Source organism: Aquarana catesbeiana, linkage group LG13, assembly GCF_042186555.1.
Source record: "Aquarana catesbeiana isolate 2022-GZ linkage group LG13, ASM4218655v1, whole genome shotgun sequence".
Taxonomy (NCBI): domain Eukaryota; kingdom Metazoa; phylum Chordata; class Amphibia; order Anura; family Ranidae; genus Aquarana; species Aquarana catesbeiana.
In genome coordinates, this window is record NC_133336.1 from 171860155 (window position 1) to 171887462 (window position 27308).

At 43.4% G+C, this 27308-nt stretch overlaps 1 protein-coding gene across 1 annotated transcript in view; it reads right to left on the reverse strand.

Moving 5' to 3' along the window:
* Nucleotides 1–802: 802 nt before the first annotated feature.
* The window catches only part of LOC141117640 (receptor-interacting serine/threonine-protein kinase 3-like), a 71399-nt gene continuing 44893 nt past the window's right edge, over nt 803–27308 (reverse strand). Inside the window, exons 5-10 of the mRNA XM_073610588.1 lie at nt 24049–24207; nt 13407–13513; nt 9507–9561; nt 4639–4718; nt 3535–3586; nt 803–3450 (exon numbers count right to left, since the gene is read on the reverse strand). Of these exons, the coding sequence (XP_073466689.1) occupies nt 3224–3450; nt 3535–3586; nt 4639–4718; nt 9507–9561; nt 13407–13513; nt 24049–24207 (680 nt within the window). The 3' untranslated portion in view covers nt 803–3223. The remainder of the gene's footprint in view (nt 3451–3534; nt 3587–4638; nt 4719–9506; nt 9562–13406; nt 13514–24048; nt 24208–27308) is intronic.

The window sequence follows — 27308 nt, forward strand, 5'->3', positions numbered from 1 at the left end:
GGATCATGGGTTAACACTCCCATAGCCACTGCTTCCTTACCTGACAAAACAATGCTGTCCGCCGCTTCATCCCCCCAATGTAGGAGCCAACTCAATAGGGGTTCCCCGGACCTCTGTTTTTATTGTTTTGCCAGCTCATGGAGTTCAGTTTGTGTAAACTTCCTTACTACTTCATATTCTTCCACATCTCTGGGGTTGCGGTTATGCACTTCCCCATCTGCTATATCTTCTCTATCATGTTGCCGTTTCCAATCTTAGTAATGAGAGGTCTGGCACACTTTTTCTTTCCCATTGGATAATCACCATCAAAAAAATCAAACTCTGTCTCCTCATCCTCACTATCATTTGAGGAGAGCACATCCTCACAATCCCAGTTTTGGGATGTGACAATGGCAGGTATCCTGGTTTTACTAACAGGTTTACAGCCCTTCTTTTTCCTTAATGCATTAATTTGGTCATAAGGGCTGCACACCACTCTTGCAAATCATCAGCCCAACTTGCAGTTGAACGTACACACTCCGAAGCAACTGCTAGCTGGTCTTTTAATACCTTAATTTCTGCCTCTGTCTTTTCCCTCCTTTGTGATTCAGTATAGAGAGCATGAAAAAAGTACCAACCCACTGTGGACACTCCTCTTCTCTGCTTTACTTAGATAAAACTATTCAAGGCTAAAGATAATTGTTTCCTTTTACACTAAATGGGATCTTGGCTAAATCCTGCAGTCCTATTGTCAGGGATCAGCGGCTAAGGAGACCAGACACGTAGCTACACAAGGGAACTGAGACCAAACAATCAAAGTACATATATTTAAGGTGATATTTATTTACAGTGAAAAACAGCAAACCATGAACACAGCAAACAACAAACATGAACAACCCCAAAGACAAACAAGAACCAAACCCCCAATGCAGAAGAACCAGAATAACTAATAAACCTGCAGCAAACAGCCCAGAAAAGGATAGTGCCACCCGCAGGTGAACTTAATCCTAACACCCATGCTTTCTAGGGACCACGTTTTCCATTTCTATTAAGGAAAAGTGACTATCCTGACTTGGCATTTACTAATAGGTGTTCACCTAATTGATAGTGCTTTTCAGTTCTCCACATTGAGGTCTCAGTTGTTTCAATTAGGTGCATGTGTGAGAGTGACGTCATTGCGGCTCTGGGCAGTCATACAGCTGGAGTCCGCGGACCCGGAAGGAAGATGGGTGAAGATGGAAGTAGCCTCCAGTGATGAGATTGCATCACTGGAAGGCTTTGTTTTCAGCTAAGTTTCACATAATGTGCTAGTATGCGACATACTAGCACACTATGGCTTTACCTTGCAGGTCTGAAAAAAAAGGCACAAAGGGGTTTACAACTGCTTTAAGCCATGGTCTTTGAAAGATTTCAAGTGGTTGTAAATACATATTTTTTTTTTTTGTAAACACCAAACATGTCTGTACTTACTTGCACAGAGCGTCCTCAAACCTCCTCTTCTCTGGTCCCCTGCTGGCACCGCTTCTCTTGCTGATGCCCCAATAGGAAGCTGCTTCACATGGAAACACTCCTGCTGACTCAGCCCTGCCCCCCCGTTCCCTCGTCACTGGATTTGATTGACAAGAGTGGGAGCCATCTACTCCCACTGCTATCGATCTGCCCAGTGAGAGGGGACAAAGCCAGTAGAGCCGCAGCTCTCGTGCACAGCGCTGAATCGCAATGAGGCTCAGGTAAGTATGGGGGGGGGGTGAGGGGGCGAGTCTGTGATGCAAAAGGTTTTTTACCTTAATGCATAGAATGCATTAAGGTAAAAAAAAACCTTGAGGCTTTAGAACCACTTTAAGATCTTCCCAGCAATGCAATTCTAGGTAGCAGTGGCCATGACCCTAAAATTGACATTTCTGGCCATGACACTTAAAGTGTTACTGAACCGAGGACCCTGCATTCACTATATCTGGTCTCCTACAGTACACAGAACATAGAAATGCAATCATTTTATTAAATATAAACTGCTAAATACCCTTTCTCATGAGCAGTATATAGCAGTCTTGTGACTTCTATCAGTGTCTGGTTAAAGCTTGTAGGAGGAGTTTTCATTCTGCACTGACTGTCCTATCAGGATGCAGGACCCCTGACCCTCTATCTGGATAGTGCTGAGTGGCCCTGTTCTATACACATGCACCCTCCCAAGAAAAAGAAAAAAAAAAACTTTCTAGCAATACACACAAAACTGAACATGTGCAGCTTGACCCCTAGCTCTCTATTATCATGAAATATATTGGGGACAGTGGAAGAAGGGGGGGATCAGAGAAGACAGGATCAAACAGCCTTTTTACACAATGCAGATGATTAACCCCTTAGGTTTCACAGTGAGTATAACAAGCATGCTTTACTGCATATACAGACTTTAAGCCTCATTCACACCATACGCACAGAAAAACTGATGGAAAAAACACAGATTTCACTTGCAGAGACATCAGATTACATCAATTTTCATGAGCGTTTCAGTGAGTTTTAAACACTTTGTGGATTCCTGCGCAGAAAAAAATCTGCACGTGATACCAGTGTTGTGGTGTGAACATAGAACAATGGTTTTCTTTGTGCCCTTGCAGAACGTGTGCAGAAAAACTCATGTCTCTCTCTGCAAATGGTGCGAACGAGGCCTTAATGAGAAAAGGAAGTCATAAGAATTACTTTTTTCCCCATGGAGAAACCTGTAGGTTGTAGCTCTTTGCAGATTCATTCTTTTAGTCTAATTCCCCGTACACACGAACGGACTTTCTGGCAGAAAAGATCCGACGGAGTCATTCCATCGGACATTTCGGTCGTGTGTGGGCTTCATCTGACTTTTTCTTTCTAAAATTCTGACGGATCTACAAATAGAACATGTTTCAAATCTTTCCAACGAACTCAATTCCTATCGGGAAAACCGTTCGTCTGTATGCTAGTCCGACAGACCAAAAACGTCGCAAGGGCAGCTATTGGCTACTGGCTATTGAACTTCCTTTTTCTAGTACCGTCGTACGTCATCGCGTTCTAAACGAATGGACTTTGGAGTGATCGTGTGTAGGCAAGTCCGTTTCAGCGGAACTCTGTGGGAACACCATCGGAAAGACCGTCAGAGTCTACTCTGACGGAAAGTCCGGTCGTGTGTGCGCGGCATTAGCAAAACTGTAGGTCATGTCATCTTCCTTTCAACCACTTGTCCATTTAGCAAATGTCCTTCTGTAACATTTAGTGTAGATCATAAATTCAAGATAGATTTGAGCACAGGTAACATGTGTTCAGGATTTTGTGTCAGTTTTTCCCCAAATACTTTAGCTGCGTCGCTAAAATCTTTCAGATTCTGAGAGGAATTTAGCTTTTGTTTATCTTCTTCTGAAAGGACACCTTCATTGTTCAGCTGGCCAATGAACTTTTTGTATCCACCAGAGTTCTTAAATACCTCTACAAATGTATCCATAGTGCATCCTGAAGGAAAGACAAGACATTGTTAGAATATACTTTCGCTGACTTCTACTACCTGCTCTCTACTGTACATAAGAGTTTACAGACCTGGACTGGAGGAAATCTTGTCCTTATTGGTTTCTCCAGCAGTCTCAAGAGTCTACAAGGAAAATTAAGGTAGTATAAACATTCAGTGCGTTTATGTTCTCTATTTTTAGCAAAATAGATATCAGAATGTAGTTACCCCAGTTTTTACTATGCATGGACATTGCTAGTGTGCTAAAAAGACTCAAGGCACAAAGTGGTGAAGACAGAATTTTTGTTCCCCATCCCATCACTTCCTAGTCCCTTCATTTCTTTTTTCTGTCTTCATTCACTTAAGTCTTGTTCCCGTTTATTACTGCACTTCCTTAGCTCCTTGAGCTAATAGTACTCTGGCTTTTTTTCTGACAGGAGTCCCAGACCCAAGGGAAAAAAAAAAGAATACCCAGACCTTAGAATGTCAAGTAATATGAAGCTTTGGAATCCTTGTCATTGGTCTTTGGGTCAGATCTGGGTCCAATACAATTTTTTATTCTGAAAAAATGCTTTGGTCAATTATCAATGCTTTTAAAAGATTTTTTTAATATATATATACACACACAGGTTAAATTTCAAAAAGTATATTGCGTACTGAATGGATATACAAGATACAATCTTTGAACCAAAGTTCAGAGAATGAAATTTAATTGCCATCATGTTAGGTATTATTCTGTTGGCAAAGGAGACCTAGAACATAGTAGCAGACCATGGGTATATGCTTTGAGTGCCAGAGTCTAGCAACATGCCTGCAATTCGGCTAACATAACACTTTACTGTATTATTTGTATGAGTGTGTTTGCAAGCCAAAAAGAGCCAAATAAGGTAGGCTGCCATTACTACTACAGAAAATTGTCCAAGTAGTTTTTGGCTTAAAATGACTTGATATTCCTTTTGTGATCCTAGCCAACAGTATCTGTACATAGCGGACATTGTAAGTTCTCTCTTGCACAGTTGCACCCTTTCATGCTAAAGCTGAATAGATTTTTACACAGAGTTTCACAGCTTCTACTTTACTTTTGGAAGTCTGATTCCAAAAGGTTTAAACTAGACCCCAACAGCCTTCCTATAACCTACTATAGCCTCCAAAAAAGATAAAGTGCCTGCAAGAATTCTCAATGTGTTTTATCTTACCGTAGGAGGCTTTGGATCTTCTCCAACTGCTTTCAGGTCTAACTGTTGGAACTTTGGACCCTTTCCTCCATTTTCTGGTGCTAAAATGTGAAAGAATATACATGATGTGCTAAATTGTGCAATAGGTTTCCAGGAAGATAAGTAAATATACTGTAATAACCAAATAATTAACTTTTGTTAGACCCTCTGTTAAAATTGTATTCCTGTGTCCCAGCTGGAGATATGTATCCTTTTATTTGTCCTGGTAACCATTGTCACTGAATCAAAAAGTAAGAGGAAATTCAAAAATTTTAGAGATGGCACTACAGAAAGAGGTGTGGTTAACTCCTCCAATGGGGCAACCGTTTCAGGTGAAAAATGTCTAAGAGGGTAATTTCCATAATTTTATAGTGATTTCCTGTCACTTCCTGTTTCACCTCCACTGTAAGCATTTAAAGGAAATCTCCCCAATGGGACACAGACAGCAAAAACAACCAGACATGGGTATTTAATACTTTCGTTTTTAAGCAAGATTAAGCACTTGCCTACAGGGCACTTATATCCCCTTCCTGCCCAAGCCATTTTTCAGCTTTCAACGCTGTCGCATTTTGAATGACAATTGTGCGGTCATGCTACACTGTACCCAAACAAATTTTTTATCATTTTCTTCACACAAATATAGCTTTCTTTTGGTGGTATTTAATCACTGCTGGCTTTTTTATTTTTTTATCCAAAAAAAAAAGACCAAAAATTTTGAAAAAAAAAAACTTTTACTTTCTGTCAGTAAATTTTGTAATAAAGTAATTTTTTTCCTTCACTGATGTGCGCTGATGAGGTGGCATTGATGGGTGGCACTGATGGGCAACACTGATAGGTATTGATCGACAGCAGTGATGGGCATTGATGGGCAGAACTGATAGGCGGCACTGATAGCCAGCACTGACTGGCATCGCTAATGGGCACTGATTGGTGGCACTTGTGGGCAGTGGTGGGCACTGATTGGTGACACTGTTGGCACTATATTGTAATCAGGGCACTGATGATCATTATACGTGTAGATGTCCCCCTGCGTGGAGATGCCGTTGATTGGCTCTCCTCGCCTCACACTCTGTGTGAGGCGAGGAGCGCCGTTTACCGGCATCTCCGTGTTTTCATGTGGCCGGCTGTGATTGGACACAGCCAATCACATGGTTAAAGAGCCGCAGACGCACTGTGTCCTAGCAACACGGCGCGGACGTCGCGCTGCGCGTCCCCACAGGCGTGCGAGAGCGGCCATTCTGGCACACCGTCATATGACGGCGTCCCAGAAGGAGAGCCGCACCGCCCCACTGTCATTTGATGGTGGGCTGGCAGCAACTAGTTAAAAAGAAAGCTTTGGCTAAACAAACCCATAAGGCCACATATTAGTCACGTCAGAATAATCCCTTCACACAGAGCCAGAATTTTTCATGCAAATACTGGCTTTATAAAAGTTGGAATTTGCATTGGTTTGGGTACATCCTACACCCCGACTCTCCCCATAGAGACATATGTCATGGGTGCTCAGGCCATATGTGCTGTAGGAGAGCAAAAGAGAATGCAGCTGTATTTTAGGGGGCTCCAGCAGTGCTGTCAAATAAATAAAATGAATGAATTCTGATAGCATTTTGCAGTGTAGATCTGTTTTTTTATGCTCTTGTAGGTTTAAGGAAAGGGTCTCATGTTTCCCTCAGACTGACTCAGAGCTTACACAAAGCTATGGACCCCTTCCCTGCCCTCATGTGACATCAATGGGCCAATTGTGGGGGACCAGTGCCATCAGATGTGACAAAGGGCAAGGGTCAGGTATTTCACTCCTCTCAGTTGAACAATAAGTATATGATAATAAAAGGGGTGGGGGGGTTGTTGGGGCGAGTTAAGTGATCTTTTTAGTTTTCCTTCCATAAGCAAAGAAAGAATTATATTAAAGTGGTAGTAAAGTCTCCTGCAATACTGTTCCAGTAGGGCAGTGGACGGTGTCTGTCAGGCAGTGGATGTGTCAGTAGAGCAGAGGTTGGTGTCAGTAGAGCAGTGGATGTGTCAGTAGTTTTGATTTTTATTATTTTTTACTATTTTATATTTTGTTAAATGTTACAATATATTTTACAATTCTTTTAGAAGCCCTGTTGGGGGGCTTTTAGTCACAGTAGTGTCCTCTGCTCCCCCCCTCCCCTCCGAACACACAGCAATGACCTGTGTCTCTCTATAGCAGTGTCCTCTTCCCCCTTCACATCACCCCCCCCCCCCCCCCCCCACACACACACACACACACACACACACACACAGTAGTGTCCTCTGTCTCTTTGCTCCCTCTATAGCATTGTCCTCTGCTCCTTTCACATCACCCCCTCTTCCCCCACAGTAGTGCCCCCCACCCCTCATAGCAATGCCCTCTGCTCCTTTCACATCACACCCTCCTTCCCCACAATAGGGCCGTCTGCCTCCCCAAGCAATGTCCCCTGCCCCCTTCACATCACCCAACACTCACACACACAGCAGCGTTGATGTCAGAAGAGCACTGGATTTGGATGTTAGTGTCAGTAAAGCAGTAGATTCATTCTCCTACCTATAGTGGTATGCACAGAGCAGAAGCAGGAGGCAGCACAGATCTGGACAGAGGGTAGAAGCCAAAGATGTCAGAGTCAACTTTCATTATTAACAAGCTGGTGATTGATTGCTAGGACTGCCTAGCAGCCAATCATCTGCCGGTTAACTAGAAAAATTACCTTGGCCAGCTCCCGCTCCGGCCCTCTGTTCTGAGCTTTGCTGCCTCATGATTTCTTCTGTGCTGTGAGGAAGGATGAGCATGGCGGAGAAGGTTGCAAGGAAAGACTGGCACCGAGGTGCGAGGGTCCGCAAAGCAGAGAAGTGTTTACGATCTACCCGTCACCCACCCGTGGTCGACGGGTAGATTGCGATAGATGGGTTGCCAACCCCCCGATCTAAAGCATTATGACAGTGTGCTGTCAGTCCATTCACAAGGCAGCCGTGCCTATGTCATCTGTACTCAGCAGCATTGCACTGAAATCCCACAAGAGTAGTAGCCCATTGAGAACTTCCTTAAACACCCCATGTGATTACCGCAAGACTGTGCAAGATTATAGCCATAACACGGTAGAAAGTAAACATTTCCAGAACGTAAAAATTTTTTTGTTTTAGATATATTCGTTATGTTACTAATTTAATTTCGTAATGGAATTTGTTTAGTTTGGTTTCTGAATTCGTTTAGTTTAGTTTTTGTTAAATTTAGTTTTGTTTTCTCTAAATTCTGTGTGAAGAATAGCTGGTTGTTAAGCAGCGGGCTGGGAAGCCAGCCGCCACGTCCTTAACAGCCATGACTCATTATCGGCACAGTCAGCACTAGGGTGGCACAGTGGTGTAGTGGGTAGCACTCTCCCCTAGCAGTAAGAAGGGTCGCTGGTTCGAATCCCAACCACGACACTACCTGCCTGGAGTTTGCATGTTCTCCCTGTGCCTGCGTGGGTTTGATCCGGGTACTCTGGTTTCCTCCCACACTCCAAAAGACATGCTGGTAGGTTAATTGGATCCTGTCTAAATTGTCCCTAGTATATGAATGTGAGTTAGGGACCTTAGATTGTAAGCTCCTTGAGGGTAGGGACCGATGTGAATGTACAATGTATATGTAAAGTGCTGCGTAAATTGACGGCGCTATATAAGTACCTGAAATAAATAAAATAAAATCTGTCAGCGGGCTTCCCCACTGAGAGATGAATGTAAAGAAAAGAATGTCTCCCCCCACTCCATACCTGGCTCCTGTGGGTCTAATATGCTTTTAAGGGGAACCGCAGGCCAAAATTAAACAAAATGAAATGGTGTGGGGTCCACCGGAAATCCATAACAGACCCTTATCCGAGCATGCAGCCCGGCAGGTCAGTAAAGGTGGGGGGGGGGGGGTAATGAGCACTTCCCCTCCTGAACCATACCAGGCCACATTTCCCCACCCCAAAGCACCTTGTCCCCATGTTGATGTTGGGGACAAGGGCCCCATCCCCACAACCGTGGTTGTGGGGGTCTGTGGGCAGGGGGTTTATCGGAATCTTGAAGCCCCCCTTTAACAAGGGAACTCCCAGATCTCGCCCCCCCATGTGAATGAGTATGGGGTACATAGTACCCCTACCCATTCACCAAAAAAGTAAAAAAAAATTCCTTCGTTTTTGGGTGAAGTGGGCGGAATGATTGATGATGGAATTGTCAAAAACGGTCTGTTTTTTTAAATTTTGTGGACACTTTTTGGTGAACTCCATATTCATTCACATAGGGGAGGGCCCAGGATCTGGGAGCTCCCTTGTTAAAAGGGGCTTCCAGATTATGATAAGCCCCCTGCCTGCAGACCCCCACAACCACCGGCCACCATGTCTAGTAGAAAGGGTGGAAATTTACTCTGCTCTGGAGGAGGATGCCAACAGCTAATATGGTGCAAGCTGCAACTGGGAGACATGGAAAAGAAAGTTACCCTGACATTTTTCAGGACAAGTTTTTGGGGTATGTCCCCTTCTTTAAGGTCCCAGCAGTACTCTGGGGTACTGCTGGAACTTTGAAGGGGGCATACCCGAAAGCTTGTCCTGAAAAATTCTATGTTAGTGCAAATAAAAAAAGTATCACAGACAGTACTCAATTGTTTCTAAAGTAAGCTGTAAAAGCAACAAAAAAAGATGCTAAGGGGAGAAAAAAAACAAAAAAACTGTGCTGTTTCAAATATTGATAATATGATAAATGAGGATTATGGCGGCTGAGTTTACTTCTGCTTTAAATAAAATAATTTTAATTTCTGGGTAAAGAATTACAAAACTACAGATTCACAAATGATAATTTGCACATATGCATAATGGTGTGTTAATCATTGTACTTACCTTCCAGAAATTCATCCATATTTCTATTAATATCATCCAATTCAGGCTCATCTTGCTGTAAAAAAAGTAACGTTAAATGATTCCATCATTGTTGTGAATAACATATGAAAATATGACATATTTAACCCCTTTCGAACTGCCCGCCCACGCTGTACTCACAGCTGGGACCTGCTGATCAGCAGGGCTGAAAATCAACACAGGGCTCCGTACAAAGGGAACAATCTCTCTGTTTCTCATGCTTGCAAAGCAGAGATGAGAAACAAAGAGATTTCTTAGTAAAATCAGCAAACTGTACATATATTATACATTCTTAGGCACACATTTAACCCCTTGATAGCCCTAGATGTTAACCCCTTCCCAGACAGTGTCATTAGTACAGGGACAGTGCATAGTTGCCAACATTGTAAAAATATTTTTAGGACACTTTTTTGGCTTTAGGCGGAGTCACATTATAATTAGGGGGTGGGGCATGCATTTGTGGGCGTGACATAGTTGAAATAAAAAATTTGCGTGCCGCGCCGACAAATGGGCGTGGTTTACATGGAAAAGTGTGCGTGGCTTAAATGGGCGTGGCTCAAATGGGGTGTGGTTAGAGTCTAAGATGAATGAGGGATGGAGGGGAAAAGGGGGGACAGGGATGGAGGGACAGCAGCCCCAGACCCTACACCACAATAGAAATGTGTATTCCAGAGTTTAACAATCAGCAGATAAATATACTCCAAACACCTGGTGTTAGCGCTTCAATCATCCCGGAACCATGATTGTTATGGTGTCAGGATGATTGAAGCGCATTTTTATTATTACATTAGAATATAAAATGAAATCATTCAACTCACCATAATGCAGAATCAGTGGGAGCCCTGAGCGTGTCACCTGCCACGTTGCCTACCACCAGATGCCATCAGGTGTCCCCAGCGGAGCCTTCCTCACATCTGTGTGCCCATCATCAGAGTCCTCCTTACATCTGTGTCCCCATTAGTCCTTCTTACATCTGTGTCCCCATCAGTCCTCCTTACATCTGTGTCCCCATCAGCAGAGTCCTCTTTACATCTGTGTCCCCATGAGTCCTCCTTACATCTGGTGCCCCCCTGTGACATCCAGACTATACGCCCCCCCCTGTGACATCCAGACTATACACCCCCCCTGTGACATCCATGTGACATCCAGACTATACGGCCCCCCCTTGACATCCAGACTATACAGCCCCCTCCTTGACATCCAGACTATACGGCCCCCCCTGTGACATCCAGACTATACGGCCCCCCCTGTGACATCCAGACTATACGGCCCCCCCTGTGACATCCAGACTATACGGCCCCCCCTGTGACATCCAGACTATACGGCCCCCCCTGTGACATCCACACTGCCCCCCCCTGTGAAATACAGACTATACAGCCCCCCCGTGAGATCCAGACCGGCCCCCCCGTGAGATCCAGACCGGCCCCCCCGTGAGATCCAGACCGGCCCCCCCGTGAGATCCAGACCGGCCCCCCCGTGAGATCCAGACCGACCCCCCCGTGAGATCCAGACCGACCCCCCCGTGAGATCCAGACCGGCCCCCCCTGTGACATCCAGACCGCCCCCCTGTGACATCCAGACCGCCCCCCCTGTGACATCCAGACCGCCCCCCCTGTGACATCCAGACCGCCCCCCCTGTGACATCCAGACTGCCCCCCCTGTGACATCCAGACTGGCCCCCCTGTGACATCCAGACCGGCCCCCCCATGACATCCAGACCGCCCCCCCGTGACATCCAGGCTATACGGCCCCAAAGTTGGTCAAGCGGAGCCGCTTGATTACAGTAGAGATTGAGCTGCGGCGCCGCCCATCCCCCGCCCCCTTCCATAACAGGTCACAGAGACTGGCAGCGGGGAAGAGTGGGCCGGGGGGGTGGGCAGTGCCGCAGCTCAATCTCTATTGTAGCCATCTAGCTAGCCTACTTCTAGGGTCTTCTTGAAAATGGCGGCCGGCGGAGACATCGTCTCCGTCAGCCGCAGGCCTCTAGCGGCTAGCGGCGCGAACCTCGGTGGCGAAAATGGGGAAAAACCGAATTTCTCGGGACATCTCCCGGGAAACAATTAAATCGGGAAAAGGGTCTAAATCCAGGAAATCTCCCGGGAAATTCGGGACAGCTGGCAAGTATGACAGTGTATAGTATTATCACTGATCACTGCCACAGTTGCCAACAGTCCTGAATTTTCCAAGACCCCGCCCTTTGGGATGTCACCACTCCATCATGCCCTGGGTGGTGATGTCACAAGGGAGCGTGGTCTCCGGGTGCCATCACCGGATGACCACGCCCCATGGCTATATAAGTAACGACACAACACAACAGTGGGAGCTAGCATCAGAGGAAGAAGAACCGGAGGCAGCAGAAGAACCAGAGGAAGAAGACAGCGGAAAAAGATAGTGGAGGGAAAAGACATTACCGGAGGAGGGAGAAGAACCGCAGAGGGGAGAAGACATCACCGGAGGAGGGAGAAGAACCGGAGAAGGGAGAAGACATCAGCTGAGGAGGAAGAAGAGCCGGAGAGGGGAGAAGACCGGAACGTGAAGACACGTTGGACTTTGTCTAAAACCTGTGTACTGTTTTTATTTATTTTTTATACCTTTTTGGGTGAATGGGTAGGGGTACAATGTACCCCTTACTCATTCACATAGAGTGGGGGGCCAGGATCTGGGGGCCCCCCTTCTTAAAAGGGCTTCCAGATTAAGATAAGCCGCCTGCCCACAGACCCCCACAATCACCGGTCAGGGTTGTGGGGAAGAGGTCCTTGTCCCCATCAACATGGGGACAAGGTGCTTTGGGGTGGGGGGGCGCAGAGCCCCCCCCCCATTTTGAGGGTGTGTAGCCTGGTATGGTCCAGGAGGGGGGTCACTTGCTCACCCCCCCTTTCCTGACCTGCCAGGCTGCATGCTCGGAAAAGGGTCTGGTATGGATCTTGGGGGGGGGGGGCACGCATTTTTTTCTCAATTTGGCGTGGGGTTCCCCTCCAAGATCCTCAGCGCACAAGTCACACCACAGGTCGGATCATCATGATCCATCTTGGATGCGACTTCTATTCAAATAAATGGGCTCTCATAGGAAACGATTGATTTTGACATAAAAAAAAGCCTGACCTGGCTTAACAATGATTCCAGTGTTAAACCACGTTTAGCAGTGTCATACGTATTTACAGCTGTAACGCCGGTCCTCAGAACGCACTGGCCCTGGGGTTTTTTTTGCAGCTTGAAAACGCCTATGCCACTTACAGCTCCTAAAAAGCCTGTGTGTGCATGAGGTCATAGAATAACATGGAGAGGCGTTTTTAAGCTGCAAAAAAAGAATACATTTTTTATTTATTCTTTTTTCTGACACTGTTAAAAGCAGCTGTAAAAAAGCTCTGTGTGCATGAGGCCTAAATTTTAAACTTTGAATGAATGTAGGGGAAAGATAGATGCAGATAAACAGGTACAACCTATGTAGGAGGATGTGTTTATTCTCTGTGCATCTCCTGGAGGCCAGTCACATCACTGGGTATATGAGAAGATTTCCAACCAATTAAGGGCACTTATGCGTTTGCGGTGTGTTTTTTACAGAATATGTGACTCAAAAACCGCATCAAAAATGCAGCATGGGTGCGTTTTTGCCTCCTTTTTAAATGCATTTCAATTGGGAGGTGTGTTTTTTGGTGCAGTTTTACCACCGCACCAAATCTGCACCAAAAATGCAGCAAGCGGGATTTTACTAAACACAGGGGAACCGCAACAGATAAGTGTGAAGTGTTCCATAGGATTTCATGGCACACATTTTTAGTCTGCTTTTTTTAACACAAAACGGGAAGAAAAAAAGATCAGTGTGAAATCATCCTTAAGGTATAAAAACACATGGAGTGCAGGCATTGTGACAATATGGAGTACCTGATCTGAAGAACCCGTATTTAAGAGACGCTCTTCAACACTTTGAACAGCACTTCTCACCTCCTTCTGATAAGCTTCATACATCACTGATGTACATTCACTGCAGTCTTAAAAAGAGAACCATTATAAATCAATCTCCATGGCACTGCACAGTACATGCTAGAAAGTTTATAAAAATAAAATAATTTTATTCAGTAACTGCTTGCCGACCTTCTGTAGATCTACGGCTACAGTGCAGGCTGGCTGTGCAAAATCTTGTTTATACACACACATGATTCTGCTGTTCTGGGTAGAGAGCACATGTGTATGCGACCGCCGGCCCGCCTGTGCTGTGATTCGTCACACCACATCCGGACACCAGGTGCCAGCCAATGATTGACTGCAGACGCCCAGTGCTTGGCTTGGATCTTACCTGAACACAGCTGTGTGAGTTATAAGTCATTATAAGTTATAAGCCATTACAATTCGCTGATCAAAAAAAAAAAAAACAATTCCAGTATACATCCCATCGTTTGTAGACACTATATCCAGTGGTGTTGCTATGGGGGTGCGGCCTGCACCCAGGTGACACCCAAGCTTTTTTTGCCCGGTGACCACCTCCAGCGATAGCCCCTTACGTGCGCTCACTGCTTTCACACAGAACAGGTAACAGCGCCCGTGCGGTGTGCACAGTCCTCCCTGCCCAGCAGTATCTCTATGAAAGGGGGAGGGGGCGGGGGGATGATGTGCACGTCAGCTCTACCATCCCAGCAGCGGCTCCACTATCCTGGCCAGCGGCGGCTCCTTCTACAACCAAGGGACATGTGTGCAGACTGTACACCTGACCCTCTGTAAGTTGAAGCTGCTCTTTGGCAGCAGCCTCTCTGTCCACTCTTCTGTCCTCTTTTCTGTCCTGTGAAGAATGCGGTACTTAACTTTGCACCTTATACATAGAGAACTCTTGAGCCTTGCACCCTGTACATAGCGATCCTTGCACCCTGTACATAGCAAACTTCTGGGCCTTGCACCCTGTACATAGCAAACTTCTGGGCCTTGCACTCTGTACATAGCAAACTTCTGGGCCTTGCATCCTGTATATAGCAAACTTCTGGGCCTTGCATCCTGTACATAGCAAACTTCTGGGCCTTGCATCCTGTACATAGCAAACTTCTGGGCCTTGCATCCTGTACATAGCAAACTTCTGGGCCTTGCACCCTGTACATAGCAAACTTCTGGGCCTTGCACCCTGTACATAGCAAACTTCTGGGCCTTGCACCCTGTACATAGCAAACTTCTGGGCCTTACACCCTGTACATAGCAAACTTCTGGGCCTTACACCCTGTACATAGCAAACTTCTGGGCCTTACACCCTGTACATAGCAAACTTCTGGGCCTTGCACCCTGTACATAGCAAACTTCTGGGCCTTACACCCTGTACATAGCAAACTTCTGGGCCTTACACCCTGTACATAGCAAACTTCTGCACCCTGTTTGTATCACATTCCTGAACGCTGCACTCTGTATGTAGTGTACTTCTGAACCCTGTGCATAATGCACTCATGGTATTTAACAATGCCTTTGTATGGCACTCCTATTGACAGCACAATTCGGTCACACCTACCCTTTATCGCGGTGTGCTCTCCCCCTGTCGGGGGGGGGGGTTGTGGTGGGGGCGTGGTTGGCCTTGGGTGACACTATCAAGTGCATTGTGGTAGGCTAGACAGGAGAGAGCCTTATGCGCTAGCCTGCCAAGTGTCTACTGCTCTGTCCTGCTTCTGCTGTCACTCCATAGCTACAGGACAGAGCACTGTAGCAGGCTAGGAAGTGAGAGCTGTGGTGGTGCGGTAAAACATGGTATCCCACCCCCCCAGCCGGGGGGGGACACCATGTTTTACCGCACCAGGTGACACCAACCCTAGTGACGCCACTGACTACATCTTTCATGCAAACCAAGCAATATACACTTATTGGGATTTATTTTACCAGACATGTAGCAGAATACATTTTGGCCAAAATTTATTAAGAGACTTGATTTTTTTTTAATGGATATGTTTTATAGCAGAAAGTAAAAAAAAAATTTTTTTTTTTGGTTTATATAATAAAAAAAAAAACACCAAAAGAAAGCTCGATGTGTGTGAAAAAAAATATTACAAATTTTGTTTGAGTACAGCGTTGCATGACTGCACAATTGTCAGTTAAAGTAGCACAGTGCCACATAGCAAAAAATAGCCTGGTCATGAAGGTGTAAAACTTTCCAGAGCTCAACTCCAGCAAGACATTTTATAGCTGTCCAAGTTCTTTTTGAAGATATTTCTTCTCTGTCCCTACCTGTATGTTGGTGGGATTTTCTGCCTCTGTCAGGGCTACTGTGTACTCTCTATTCACTGCAAAGCATTATACTAAAGCCTCGTACACACGATCGGATTGTTGGCCAATAAAACCGCAGACTTTTGTCCGAAGTGCGTTGGCCCAAACTTGTCTTGCATACAAACGGCAAGGAATTGTAGGCCAACAAACATGAAGGTAGTGACATACTACGTTGTTTTTCAGCTCTTTAGCACCACCCTTTGGGCTCCTTCTGCTAATTTCGTGTTAGTAGAAGTTTGGTGAGTGTTGATTCGCGCTTTTCATTTCGCGTTTTTCATTTTGCGCTTTTCAGTTCGTTTCTGAATGGCCGTTCGTCAACCAGACATGTTGCGGAATCGGAGGAGATAACGTGTTATTTATTATTGCAAAACAAAAGTGGAAAGTGCTGCGCTAATCCAGTGTGATATGTTTGTGTAACAGTGTTTATTTAAGAAAATTAAATCAACAAATGAAAAAATGGGGTGTACAGGTGCTATGTCTGTGTGCACAGTATCCTGTATTTATACACTAAATCTGAGTGAAAAAAACCCAATCCTATATGCTGTTGAACCTGTAGAAGGGATGCAAAAGTGCTCTGTGTGTAGGGAACCAATGCGAATAGTTCTCATACACATCTAGTAACTTGTGCAAATAAACCCTTAAAGTGCTGTCGTGCCTGTGCAAAAAGGGGTATTAGAATAGAAAAGTGAAAAAAGGTATGCGGGTACTGTGTTTGTATGCACAGTATCCTGTGAAGAAAGTATATAGATATATAACACAATTCCTTATGAGATGGAGTGTACGAGTGCTACGTCTGTGTGCACAGTATCCTGTATATACACTAAATCTGAGTGGAAAGAACAGAAGACGAAAAACAAATCCTATATTACGTTGAACCTATGAAAAGGATGCGACAGTGCACTGTGTGTGGGGAACCAATGCAAATGGTTCTCATACACACCTAATAACTTGTGCAAATACACTCTTAAAGTGCTGTCGTGCCTGTGCAAGGAGAAAATTCCGGATGAAAGCAGAAAAAAAAAAAAAAAAAAAGTATGCGGGTACTGTGTTTGTATGCACAGTATCCTGTGGAAAAAGTATATAAATATATAACACGATTCTTTATGTCAGATTTTTTCTCTATAAGGGTTGTGACAGCACAGTAGGTGCAAAACAAATGAAAAAACCTTAAGGTGCTGTTATATCTCTGCAGCCCATAGAGATAGAATAATCATATACATATAGTAACAGCAATCAGGATAATAAATAATATCCACATAACATGTGCAAACTTCACTCTGTGGGCGATATAAAAGTGCAAACTTATGCAGAAACCATGATTCGTAAAAGACTTTGTGCAGCCTGTATAAGATAGTGTGCAAAAACTTATAAATGTGACAAACAGGTGGGGGGTGTTTCTCTATAACACACAGATAATTAGTAATAATCCAAATAATTATTGCAACATGTAGTCCAGAACCAAGTCTTTTAGGATATAATAAAGATGCCGGTGCAAGCTTCAAATGCAATGTTTTGTGATCCCTTTGGCAATCCAATTGTGCAGCTAAAAAAATCGGGTGGGGTGCCGAAAGAGAGAGGGTGTATATATCCTTTTCGTGCTCAAACACACACAAGTGAAGGGTGGCCCCTTACCTTGCGGCAAAAGGACAACCGCATAGAAGGTATATGGAGGAGATGGTCTCTCTTTGGGGTCCCTGGACCGGAGCCGGTGGTCCCTGTGTCTCAATCCCTCAGTACCAGCATCAACAGTAGCAGAGTCAACATAAGGGAGAATAAGAAGGGTACCAGATAGTGTAGTATTTCAAACCAATCGCTGTTTTTATTAAAGTTAAAAGCATGTACTCACATGCAGTAGATGCATAACACATAAAAATCCTACGAGCGGCGAGCTCGTCAATCCAAAGCTGTATCAGTGCCTATCCCGTCCCTACGCGTGACGTCACCCAATCACGTGACTTCATCAGGGGATAACAGGGGAGGCACAATCATGTCTTTAAATAGTCTTCTCATTGTAGTCAATGGGCGGCCATTTTCTTGTAGCCTGATGTAATACTATGGCGGCCATGTTTGAAAGGGTAAGTTTCAAAACATGCGCGCGGCCATTTTTTTGGTTGGAAGGCATTTCTCATGCCATAGAGCTCTATGTCAACTCGGCGGCCATTTACTTGTGGCCCAATGCAATATGTCGGCGGCCATTTTTTGGGGGATTATGCCAATAAAGATACAGGAAATTTAAATACACGTCCTAGTATCATGGATGTCTCTAGCATAATGATGTGTATGTATGGCCGCAGATGTAACTAGGAGGACTGGTTGATGATAACAATATCTAATGCAACGTACTTGAAAAAATGGTATAGTGGACCGCAAACAATACCAGATTCCTGTCGGACTCCTATTATATACTCATTACCGAAAATACACAAGAGTAAAACAGATCCACCGCCGAGACCGATAGTGAATGGAATAGATTCACTGACCGCCAGAATAGGCGAATATATAGACTTCTTCTTGCAGCCAGCTGTTCAGAGCACGAAAGCGTATTTGAAGGACACTAAGGAGATGCTACGGATCCTAGAAGAGGCACCTGGTGAAGAAGGCCCATGGATCATGGCGACGGTAGATGTGTCCTCTCTATACACAATAATACCCCACCACCAAGCATGTGAGGCTGCCAAATGGGGTTTAAGATCTTTTACTATGCTCCCATGTACGCAAAGAAAGTTTTTAATAAAATGCCTGGAGTTCTGCCTTAAGAACAATTACTTTTGGTACGACAAAAATTATTATCATCAACAGACAGGTGTGGCGATGGGAGCAAAATTCACCCCAAGTGTAGCAGGCCTATTTATGGCCCGGTGGGAAGAAGAATATGTGTTTAACAATAGACCCCAAGAGTTGGTAACTTACAAAAGATACATCGATGATGTGTTCATACTATGGAAAGGTGACTCCAAACAGCTGATTTGTTTCCTAGAAAGATTGAACGAAAATGATAGGAACATTAGACTCTCTTGGGAAGTAAGTGAAAAAAATGTAACATTTTTAGATCTGGATATAACACAAGAAAATTCCAAACTATGGGCACAGACGCACTTTAAAACCGTGGATAGGAACAGCTATTTGCCAATAGATAGCTGCCACCACAAAAACTGGCTTTTTAACGTACCTAAGGGACAACTGATGAGAGTACGACGCAACTGCACTCGCTTTGAGACCTTCTTAGATCAAGCAGAGAAAATAGGTCAGAGGTTTATCGCAAAGGGTTATGACCGGAAGTATATCGAGGAAAAAATCACCGAGGTGACAGAAATGGATCGGAATGAGTTAATAAAAGAGAAAGTGAGAGAGGAGACAACACCGACAGTGACTCCGATCATTCTGGATTTCAATATACAGTACAAGAAAGTAGAAAGAATAGTGAAGAAACATTGGCATATCCTTCTGGCCGACAAAGATCTATACAACACCCTACCTATCAACCCAAGGTTCATATACAAGAGAGCGCCCACCATCAGGGATAAAGTGGTGATGAGTGTAGTCGACCCACCGAAAAAAACTTTCTCCTTTTTTACAGGAAAAGGTTTCTTCCCCTGTAGAAGATGTTTTGCGTGTCTAAGAACGAAACGCCCGAACGAGAAAAAATTCCACTTTACGTCCACCAGCACAGGAGAATCATATGAGGTCAACAACTTCATTTGCTGCAACACGGAAGGAGCTGTCTATGCTCTAGAATGTAGTTGCGGCCTACAATATATAGGCCGTACAAAAAGACCTCTTAGGGTTCGCATTAAGGAGCACGTGCAAAATATCCTTAATGGATACGATAAGCACAGCGTATCGAAACACTTTCTGTTACACCATAACAAAGACCCTACGCAGTTAAGATTTTGGGGGATAGAACCATACGTTAGACACTGGCGGGGTGGGCATAAAGTAAGGACCCTTAGCCAGTTGGAGTCAAAATGGATATATACCCTGGATACCTTTGCACCCAGAGGTATGAACATCGAATTTGATCTTAACTGTTTTATCAGCGATTTTTAATCCCGTTTTGATGTACCCTTAGTCCTCTCCCTTCTCCACTTATAAGATTGAAGAGAAATAAATAAAATATCTTTTTAATGTTTTTAATACTTTTATACGAATGGACTGTCTCGTGTAACTATCCATTCCCTCCTTCATCTGTTATTTTAATATATTTTTTAGTGTATATTTTATAGGTATATACAGTATATTCCATTTCTTGTATTTTTATCATTAGGTATAGATTTTAATATTTTAAGTTTTAATGCATACTCATAGAATATATATATGATGGAGCTTTTGTATACTAATGATTGAGACATACAGCTACCAGAGCCAGTCCCGTTCTATACGCACTGACAGAGCCCTATTATCAAAGTATGTTGCGGTTACTAACATAGAATATGACGCCGAGCGCAATACTCTAGTCCTCCCCTGTTTACAGCACCCCGCATAGACCCCGTCCCGCACTTGTTGTTCGGAGAGTTTTGGCTGTATTATTTGCAGTCCGTCTGAATATTGTTTGCGGTCCACTATACCATTTTTTCAAGTACGTTGCATTAGATATTGTTATCATCAACCAGTCCTCCTAGTTACATCTGCGGCCATACATACACATCATTATGCTAGAGACATCCATGATACTAGGACGTGTATTTAAATTTCCTGTATCTTTATTGGCATAATCCCCCAAAAAATGGCCGCCGACATATTGCATTGGGCCACAAGTAAATGGCCGCCGAGTTGACATAGAGCTCTATGGCATGAGAAATGCCTTCCAACCAAAAAAATGGCCGCGCGCATGTTTTGAAACTTACCCTTTCAAACATGGCCGCCATAGTATTACATGAGGCTACAAGAAAATGGCCGCCCATTGACTACAATGAGAAGACTATTTAAAGACATGATTGTGCCTCCCCTGTTATCCCCTGATGAAGTCACGTGATTGGGTGACGTCACGCGTAGGGACGGGATAGGCACTGATACAGCTTTGGATTGACGAGCTCGCCGCTCATAGGATTTTTATGTGTTATGCATCTACTGCATGTGAGTACATGCTTTTAACTTTAATAAAAACAGCGATTGGTTTGAAATACTACACTATCTGGTACCCTTCTTATTCTCCCTTATGTTGACTCTGCTACTGTTGATGCTGGTACTGAGGGATTGAGACACAGGGACCACCGGCTCCGGTCCAGGGACCCCAAAGAGAGACCATCTCCTCCATATACCTTCTATGCGGTTGTCCTTTTGCCGCAAGGTAAGGGGCCACCCTTCACTTGTGTGTGTTTGAGCACGAAAAGGATATATACACCCTCTCTCTTTCGGCACCCCACCCGATTTTTTAGCTGCACAATTGGATTGCCAAAGGGATCACAAAACATTGCATTTGAAGCTTGCACCGGCATCTTTATTATATCCTAAAAGACTTGGTTCTGGACTACATGTTGCAATAATTATTTGGATTATTACTAATTATCTGTGTTATAGAGAAACACCCCCCACCTGTTTGTCACATGTATAAGTTTTTGCACACTATCTTATACAGGCTGCACAAAGCCTTTTACGAATCATGGTTTCTGCATAAGTTTGCACTTTTATATCGCCCACAGAGTGAAGTTTGCACATGTTATGTGGATATTATTTATTATCCTGATTGCTGTTACTATATGTATATGATTATTCTATCTCTATGGGCCGCAGAGATATAACAGCACCTTAAGGTTTTTTCATTTGTTTTGCACCTACTGTGCTGTCACAACCCTTATAGAGAAAAAATCTGACATAAAGAATCGTGTTATATATTTATATATTTTTTTCACAGGATACTGTGCATACAAACACAGTACCCGCATACTTTTTTTTTCTGCTTTCATCCGGAATTTTCTCCTTGCACAGGCACGACAGCACTTTAAGAGTGTATTTGCACAAGTTATTAGGTGTGTATGAGAACCATTTGCATTGGTTCCCCACACACAGTGCACTGTCGCATCCTTTTCATAGGTTCAACGTAATATAGGATTTGTTTTTCGTCTTCTGTTCTTTCCACTCAGATTTAGTGTATATACAGGATACTGTGCACACAGACGTAGCACTCGTACACTCCATCTCATAAGGAATTGTGTTATATATCTATATACTTTCTTCACAGGATACTGTGCATACAAACACAGTACCCGCATACCTTTTTTCACTTTTCTATTCTAATACCCCTTTTTGCACAGGCACGACAGCACTTTAAGGGTTTATTTGCACAAGTTACTAGATGTGTATGAGAACTATTCGCATTGGTTCCCTACACACAGAGCACTTTTGCATCCCTTCTACAGGTTCAACAGCATATAGGATTGGGTTTTTTTCACTCAGATTTAGTGTATAAATACAGGATACTGTGCACACAGACATAGCACCTGTACACCCCATTTTTTCATTTGTTGATTTAATTTTCTTAAATAAACACTGTTACACAAACATATCACACTGGATTAGCGCAGCACTTTCCACTTTTGTTTTGCACTATTCATGGGCTTTGTTTGATCCCACTCTGTGCTTGCAGCTGTCCGTACACACCGCTGTTTCCAAGGTAGCGCAGGGATAATCCATATAAACATTCTTATTTATTATTGGCCTTGGAGTTATTGCTTTGACATTTTTTTTGGTTGAAGAATGATTTGATTTGGTATATTTTTGGATGCATAGAATGCACTTTTTGGTTAAGTTCTATTGGCAGATAGCATGTCTAATTTTATTTGTTTTTTTTAATGCACAATAAAAAAATTGTAGAGAATAATACTTATGTGTTTTACTTTAAATGACAGTTTGGGAGTAGGCAGTTACATTTTAAAAAAATACAATGTAAAATTGACAAGGGACACCAACATAGTTGTATCTTTGATCTTATAAACTACGGGATAATGGTGTTGTGGTATCTTGCCCAAATAAAAAAAAAACATAATAATACTATTCTTGATATCACTAGAAAAAAAAGCCTTTGAAAATTTGTTTGCAATAACTCCATCAGTATCACCAGCAAAGCAGCTTCATTATTATCCCATTAAAGAAGAAGAGAATTGTGCGCTACATTTGGAAATTTCATAATTTGCCGCGTCACAAATGTTAATTCTCCATTACGAACGCTAGTTTACAAGACCGACCGCTTCTGGCTCGTCCTTGCTTCCGAGCATGCGTGTTTGTACTTTTGTCCGACGGACTTGTATAAATCCGACAACACACATTTGTCCGCGGAAAATATTAAAACCTGCGATCCAACATATGTCCGTGGAAAATCCAACAACAATTGTCCGATGGAGCATACAAACGGTCGGATTTTCCGCCAACAGCCTGTCATTACAAATTTCCCGTCGGAAAATCCGATTGTGTGTAGGAGGCTTTAGGCTTCATGAGTGGGGTCGCTGACTGCTGATGACTCATCCGTTGTTAAGGACGTGGTGGCCGGCTTCCCAGCCTGCTCCTTAACAACCAGCTAATCACTAGTTAAGGATGCCATCGGCCTCCGCTTCAAAAAAAAAAAAAAAACTTCTAAACGCTGCACAACTGCAGAGTTTGGTGGAGTTTAGGACCTGTCAGGGTTTTTTCTGCCAAAATGCTGCTGCTCCAGAACGCGCTGGCAAAGATTTTTTTTATCTGCCACTAAACTCTTCTGCCAAAAAACGCTGATAAAAGCCTATGTGTGCATGAACACATCAAATAACATACAGGGGAGTTTAGAGGCAGTTAAAAAAAACATCTGATGCCCTAAACATCAGCTGTAAGAACGCCCAGTGTGCATGAGGCCCTTCACTCAGTGCCAGATAATATCACAGGATACAATAAAATTGCATGATAAGGCTGTTGTAACTGACCTTTATTTAGGTCTGACATATACAGTATGTACTGCTTGCACTTCTAGATGGGAATGAGGGACACCTACTAGCAAATGTATCTAGGCATAGGATACGCCCCCTGCCACACCCCCTTAAAGGAGAATTAACCAAAAAAAAAAAAAGGGGTTAATTAAATCCACAAGGGCTTTTTATACCACTACTATTCCTTTATATTGGCTGTTAACATTTACACATGCAGCAATTTAGAATTTGGATTAAAGGTTTAGCTCTGGTAAACACTTTTTGAAAGATAAAAAGTGCATTTTATATACTATATAGCTCAGACAAAAATGAGGGACAAATGAGGAAGAAAGAGGGACAGAGGGACATTGCTCCAAATCAGGGACAGTCCCTGGAAATCAGGGACAGTTGGGAGCTATGCTTACCATGGAAGCTGGGTCTGTTCTCTGCATTGTGATCCCAGCATCTGATCATTAACTCTTTGGCTTCTGGCACCATTCTAACATCACGGTACTGGTCTAGGACACTCACATCAGGCCTCTGACCATCAGTTACACAGCGCAGGATTACTGCTTGAAGAATACCTAAGAAACAGAAGAGATGTAGGATATTGACATCCCTTTGTGTTTGTATATGGGCACCAAACTCTTCTAATCAGTAAAATTCACATTAGAATGTAGCTCTCCCATATAAATGCAACACTTATAATATGCATGTAATTGCATGCTAAGTTTGATAGGTTGTACTGAGCCGTTCTTCTCCCCTTACCAACCTGGCATGCCATCATCATATCATATAATATCAGATCTATAATAAATGGCTGCATTTACTGATCATGGCTTTGTGTTTTGTCGTCTTAAATGTTGCATGCAACCCTGAGACTGAGCCAGCCAAGTAAATACACTATTTCTCCCAACAATTCCCCCACCAAGGGAGCTTTGCAGACACAGATAGTAATATCAGAGCTGGATACATTTCTACCTCTAGAACCCAGGTTACACAAGACATAAATTCATTCTAAACCCAATAACAAAATAGTAATATACTACAGCTTGCCAGTCCTCAGATGTAATGGCTGCATTCTTTTTTTCTTTTCCTTATTAATAACAATCTCCCTGTCCTAGTGTGACAACGCTCACAAATGTATTGTAGCTGTAGAGGAGCAGTGTTGTCACCCTATGACCAGCAGTGCTTTATGATTACAGAACTTCTCCCCCTCCCCTCATCTGTAAAACATATAGGGAAGTGTTCCGTAGTTGTCAGAGGTAACCTGTGTGTGGGTAGGTGCAGCGTGGTGCTGCGGCAGTAATGACACAGCGTCCGGTTGCAGTAAAACTTAAAACTTGTATTGAAGGGAATGACAAAGTACAAACAACCCCAGCAGCATTGGTGTGCACAGGGGGTGTGCCATGTGTGCCTGGGCACACCCTAATCACTACGTATGGTGCATATTCCCCCTACTGCCCAAGGCTTCCCCCCATGTTGCCCCATCCACCCCGCAATGTTGCTGGCTTTCCTCCTCTCCTCCCAGCTGCTGCAGGGGATGTTGTGTTTGTTTATATGCAACTCTGTGATGCATCTCTGTTGTTCCTCCTTCCTGTCTTGTGTTTCCAGTTCCTGCTGGGTATTAATCAATGAACTTGGCTTCTGTGCAGTAATGGCTTGTGTTGTGTTTACCTACATCACATGATACATGGTGTCAGAAGTTTCTGAATCTGCGCGGTTTCTACACATTTGATGCTGAGAGCCTGCTACCCTTGATGTGAGAGTTCTTAGAACTGATTGTGCCTCTTCTAACAATTGCAGTCCTGTCCTGGAAGCCAAGTGTTTGAAGCAAGGAAAACAGCATCATGGCCGCTAATAGCATTCCACTGCCTGAGGCTGTGAGGGTAAGTGGAGATATTAGCAGTAACTGGGACAATTTCAGGGCTGAGTTTGAGGACTACTCCCTAGACACAGAGTTAAAGTGGTGTTCCGGCCGAAATTATACTTTTTAAATAAAAATACCCCTATAATACACAAGCTTAATGTATTCAAGTAACGTTAGTCTGTAAACTAAGGTCTGTTTTGTTAGTTTATAGAAATAGTTTGTTATTTTATAGACTTACAGCAGGTCGTGGTCATCTTAAGTGTGGGCATCTGAAGCCAGACTGCATTTCTTCCTGGATCTCATCCTTGCAGATCTCGCACATGCTCAGTGCAGCACAAGCAGTGTAATAGGTTTCAGGTCAGGTTTCCATAGCAACAGCAGTGTCAGAGGAAGTTGCCGCCCCTTCCCAGAAGTCATTGCAAACAGGAAATGATGTGATGGGCCACGGCCAGGGAGGAGGAAGTGAAAAATGAATACAGCAGATATACAGTAAGTGCTGAGAAAAAATTTAAAAGTATCCAATTCGTTTACAGTGCACAGTTTAGTGAGGGGTGCTGAAGAGTTGTAAAAGTGGGTGGAACTCCACTTTAATTTAGAAGCCTGCAGTTGTGAAAGCAGCCACACTTAGAAGGGTGATGGGCAGTGAATGCCTCCATGTTTACAAGCATAATCTGAACCTCACAGAGGAGCAAAAGAGCATCACAGAAGCCATTCTGGATGCATTAGAAACTTTCTTCAGGCCTTTTAAAAATGTCATATATGAAAAACAAATATATGGCTTCTGCAGGCAAAAAGACTGTGAATCAACAGACAGGTTTGTCACACGGCTAAGAGAATAAGCTGCCCCTTCATTTTCTAAATGAATACAGTCAACACACTCACTGACTGTGTTCATTCATAATTGAAGCATAGTAAACTGTGTTCACTATGCTTCGGTTTGTGAATGAACAGGAAGCCGCTCAGCACAGAGCACTTCCTATCCATTCACTGTCCTGTGCAGCGAAAAGCATGTGTGTTTGAACTTTGGGGTGCACACCCTAATGCAATAGGCAAAACCATGATAGTGTTGAGGACCTCGGGCTACGGAAATGAAAAGTGCGGTTGTTTTAAATATTAAAGCTGCTCCCCTTAAAAGCGTGCTAACTTTAAATGTTGAAGTGGTAAGTGGAAGGTGGCGTTGATAAAGTGCTAACGGAAAAAAGTTAGTTACTAAATGGTATACATTAGTGACAAACCAAGTACAATAAAGTGCATAGTGCTATTACATGAATCAAACTAAACAATTGATGATAATAGTGATAAATTCATTAATCCAATAATCAATCAATCCAAGGTCCATTAATATTGTTCACGTCACCAAGGCAAATCTTTGTGAATATCACCCGATAAAATAAAAGAAAAAAAATGTAAGCGGCCAATTGGCATTGTTTTTATATATTATTCTTAATAAACTTATCATGCTATGGTCCCGTATTATGTTTATTTTTAATGGTTTACCTATGGTGGAGAGGGGGATCCTAAAGGTTTACAGCTTCATTGGCAGACCAGCAAGCCCACTGATTTTTACATACAGCCTGTTGTGACCTTCTTTTTAGTTAAAGATGTCATGTTTATCTGGTGAGTAGGCAATTTACTCACACTCATCGGGTGATATTCACAAAGATTTGCCTTGGTGACGGTGCATGGCTTAGATTCTCAACGGAAACAATATTAATTGACTTTGCTTTGGATTGATTGATTATTGGATTAATGAATTTATCACTATTATCATTAATTGTTTAGTTTGATTCATGTAATAGCACTATGCACTTTATT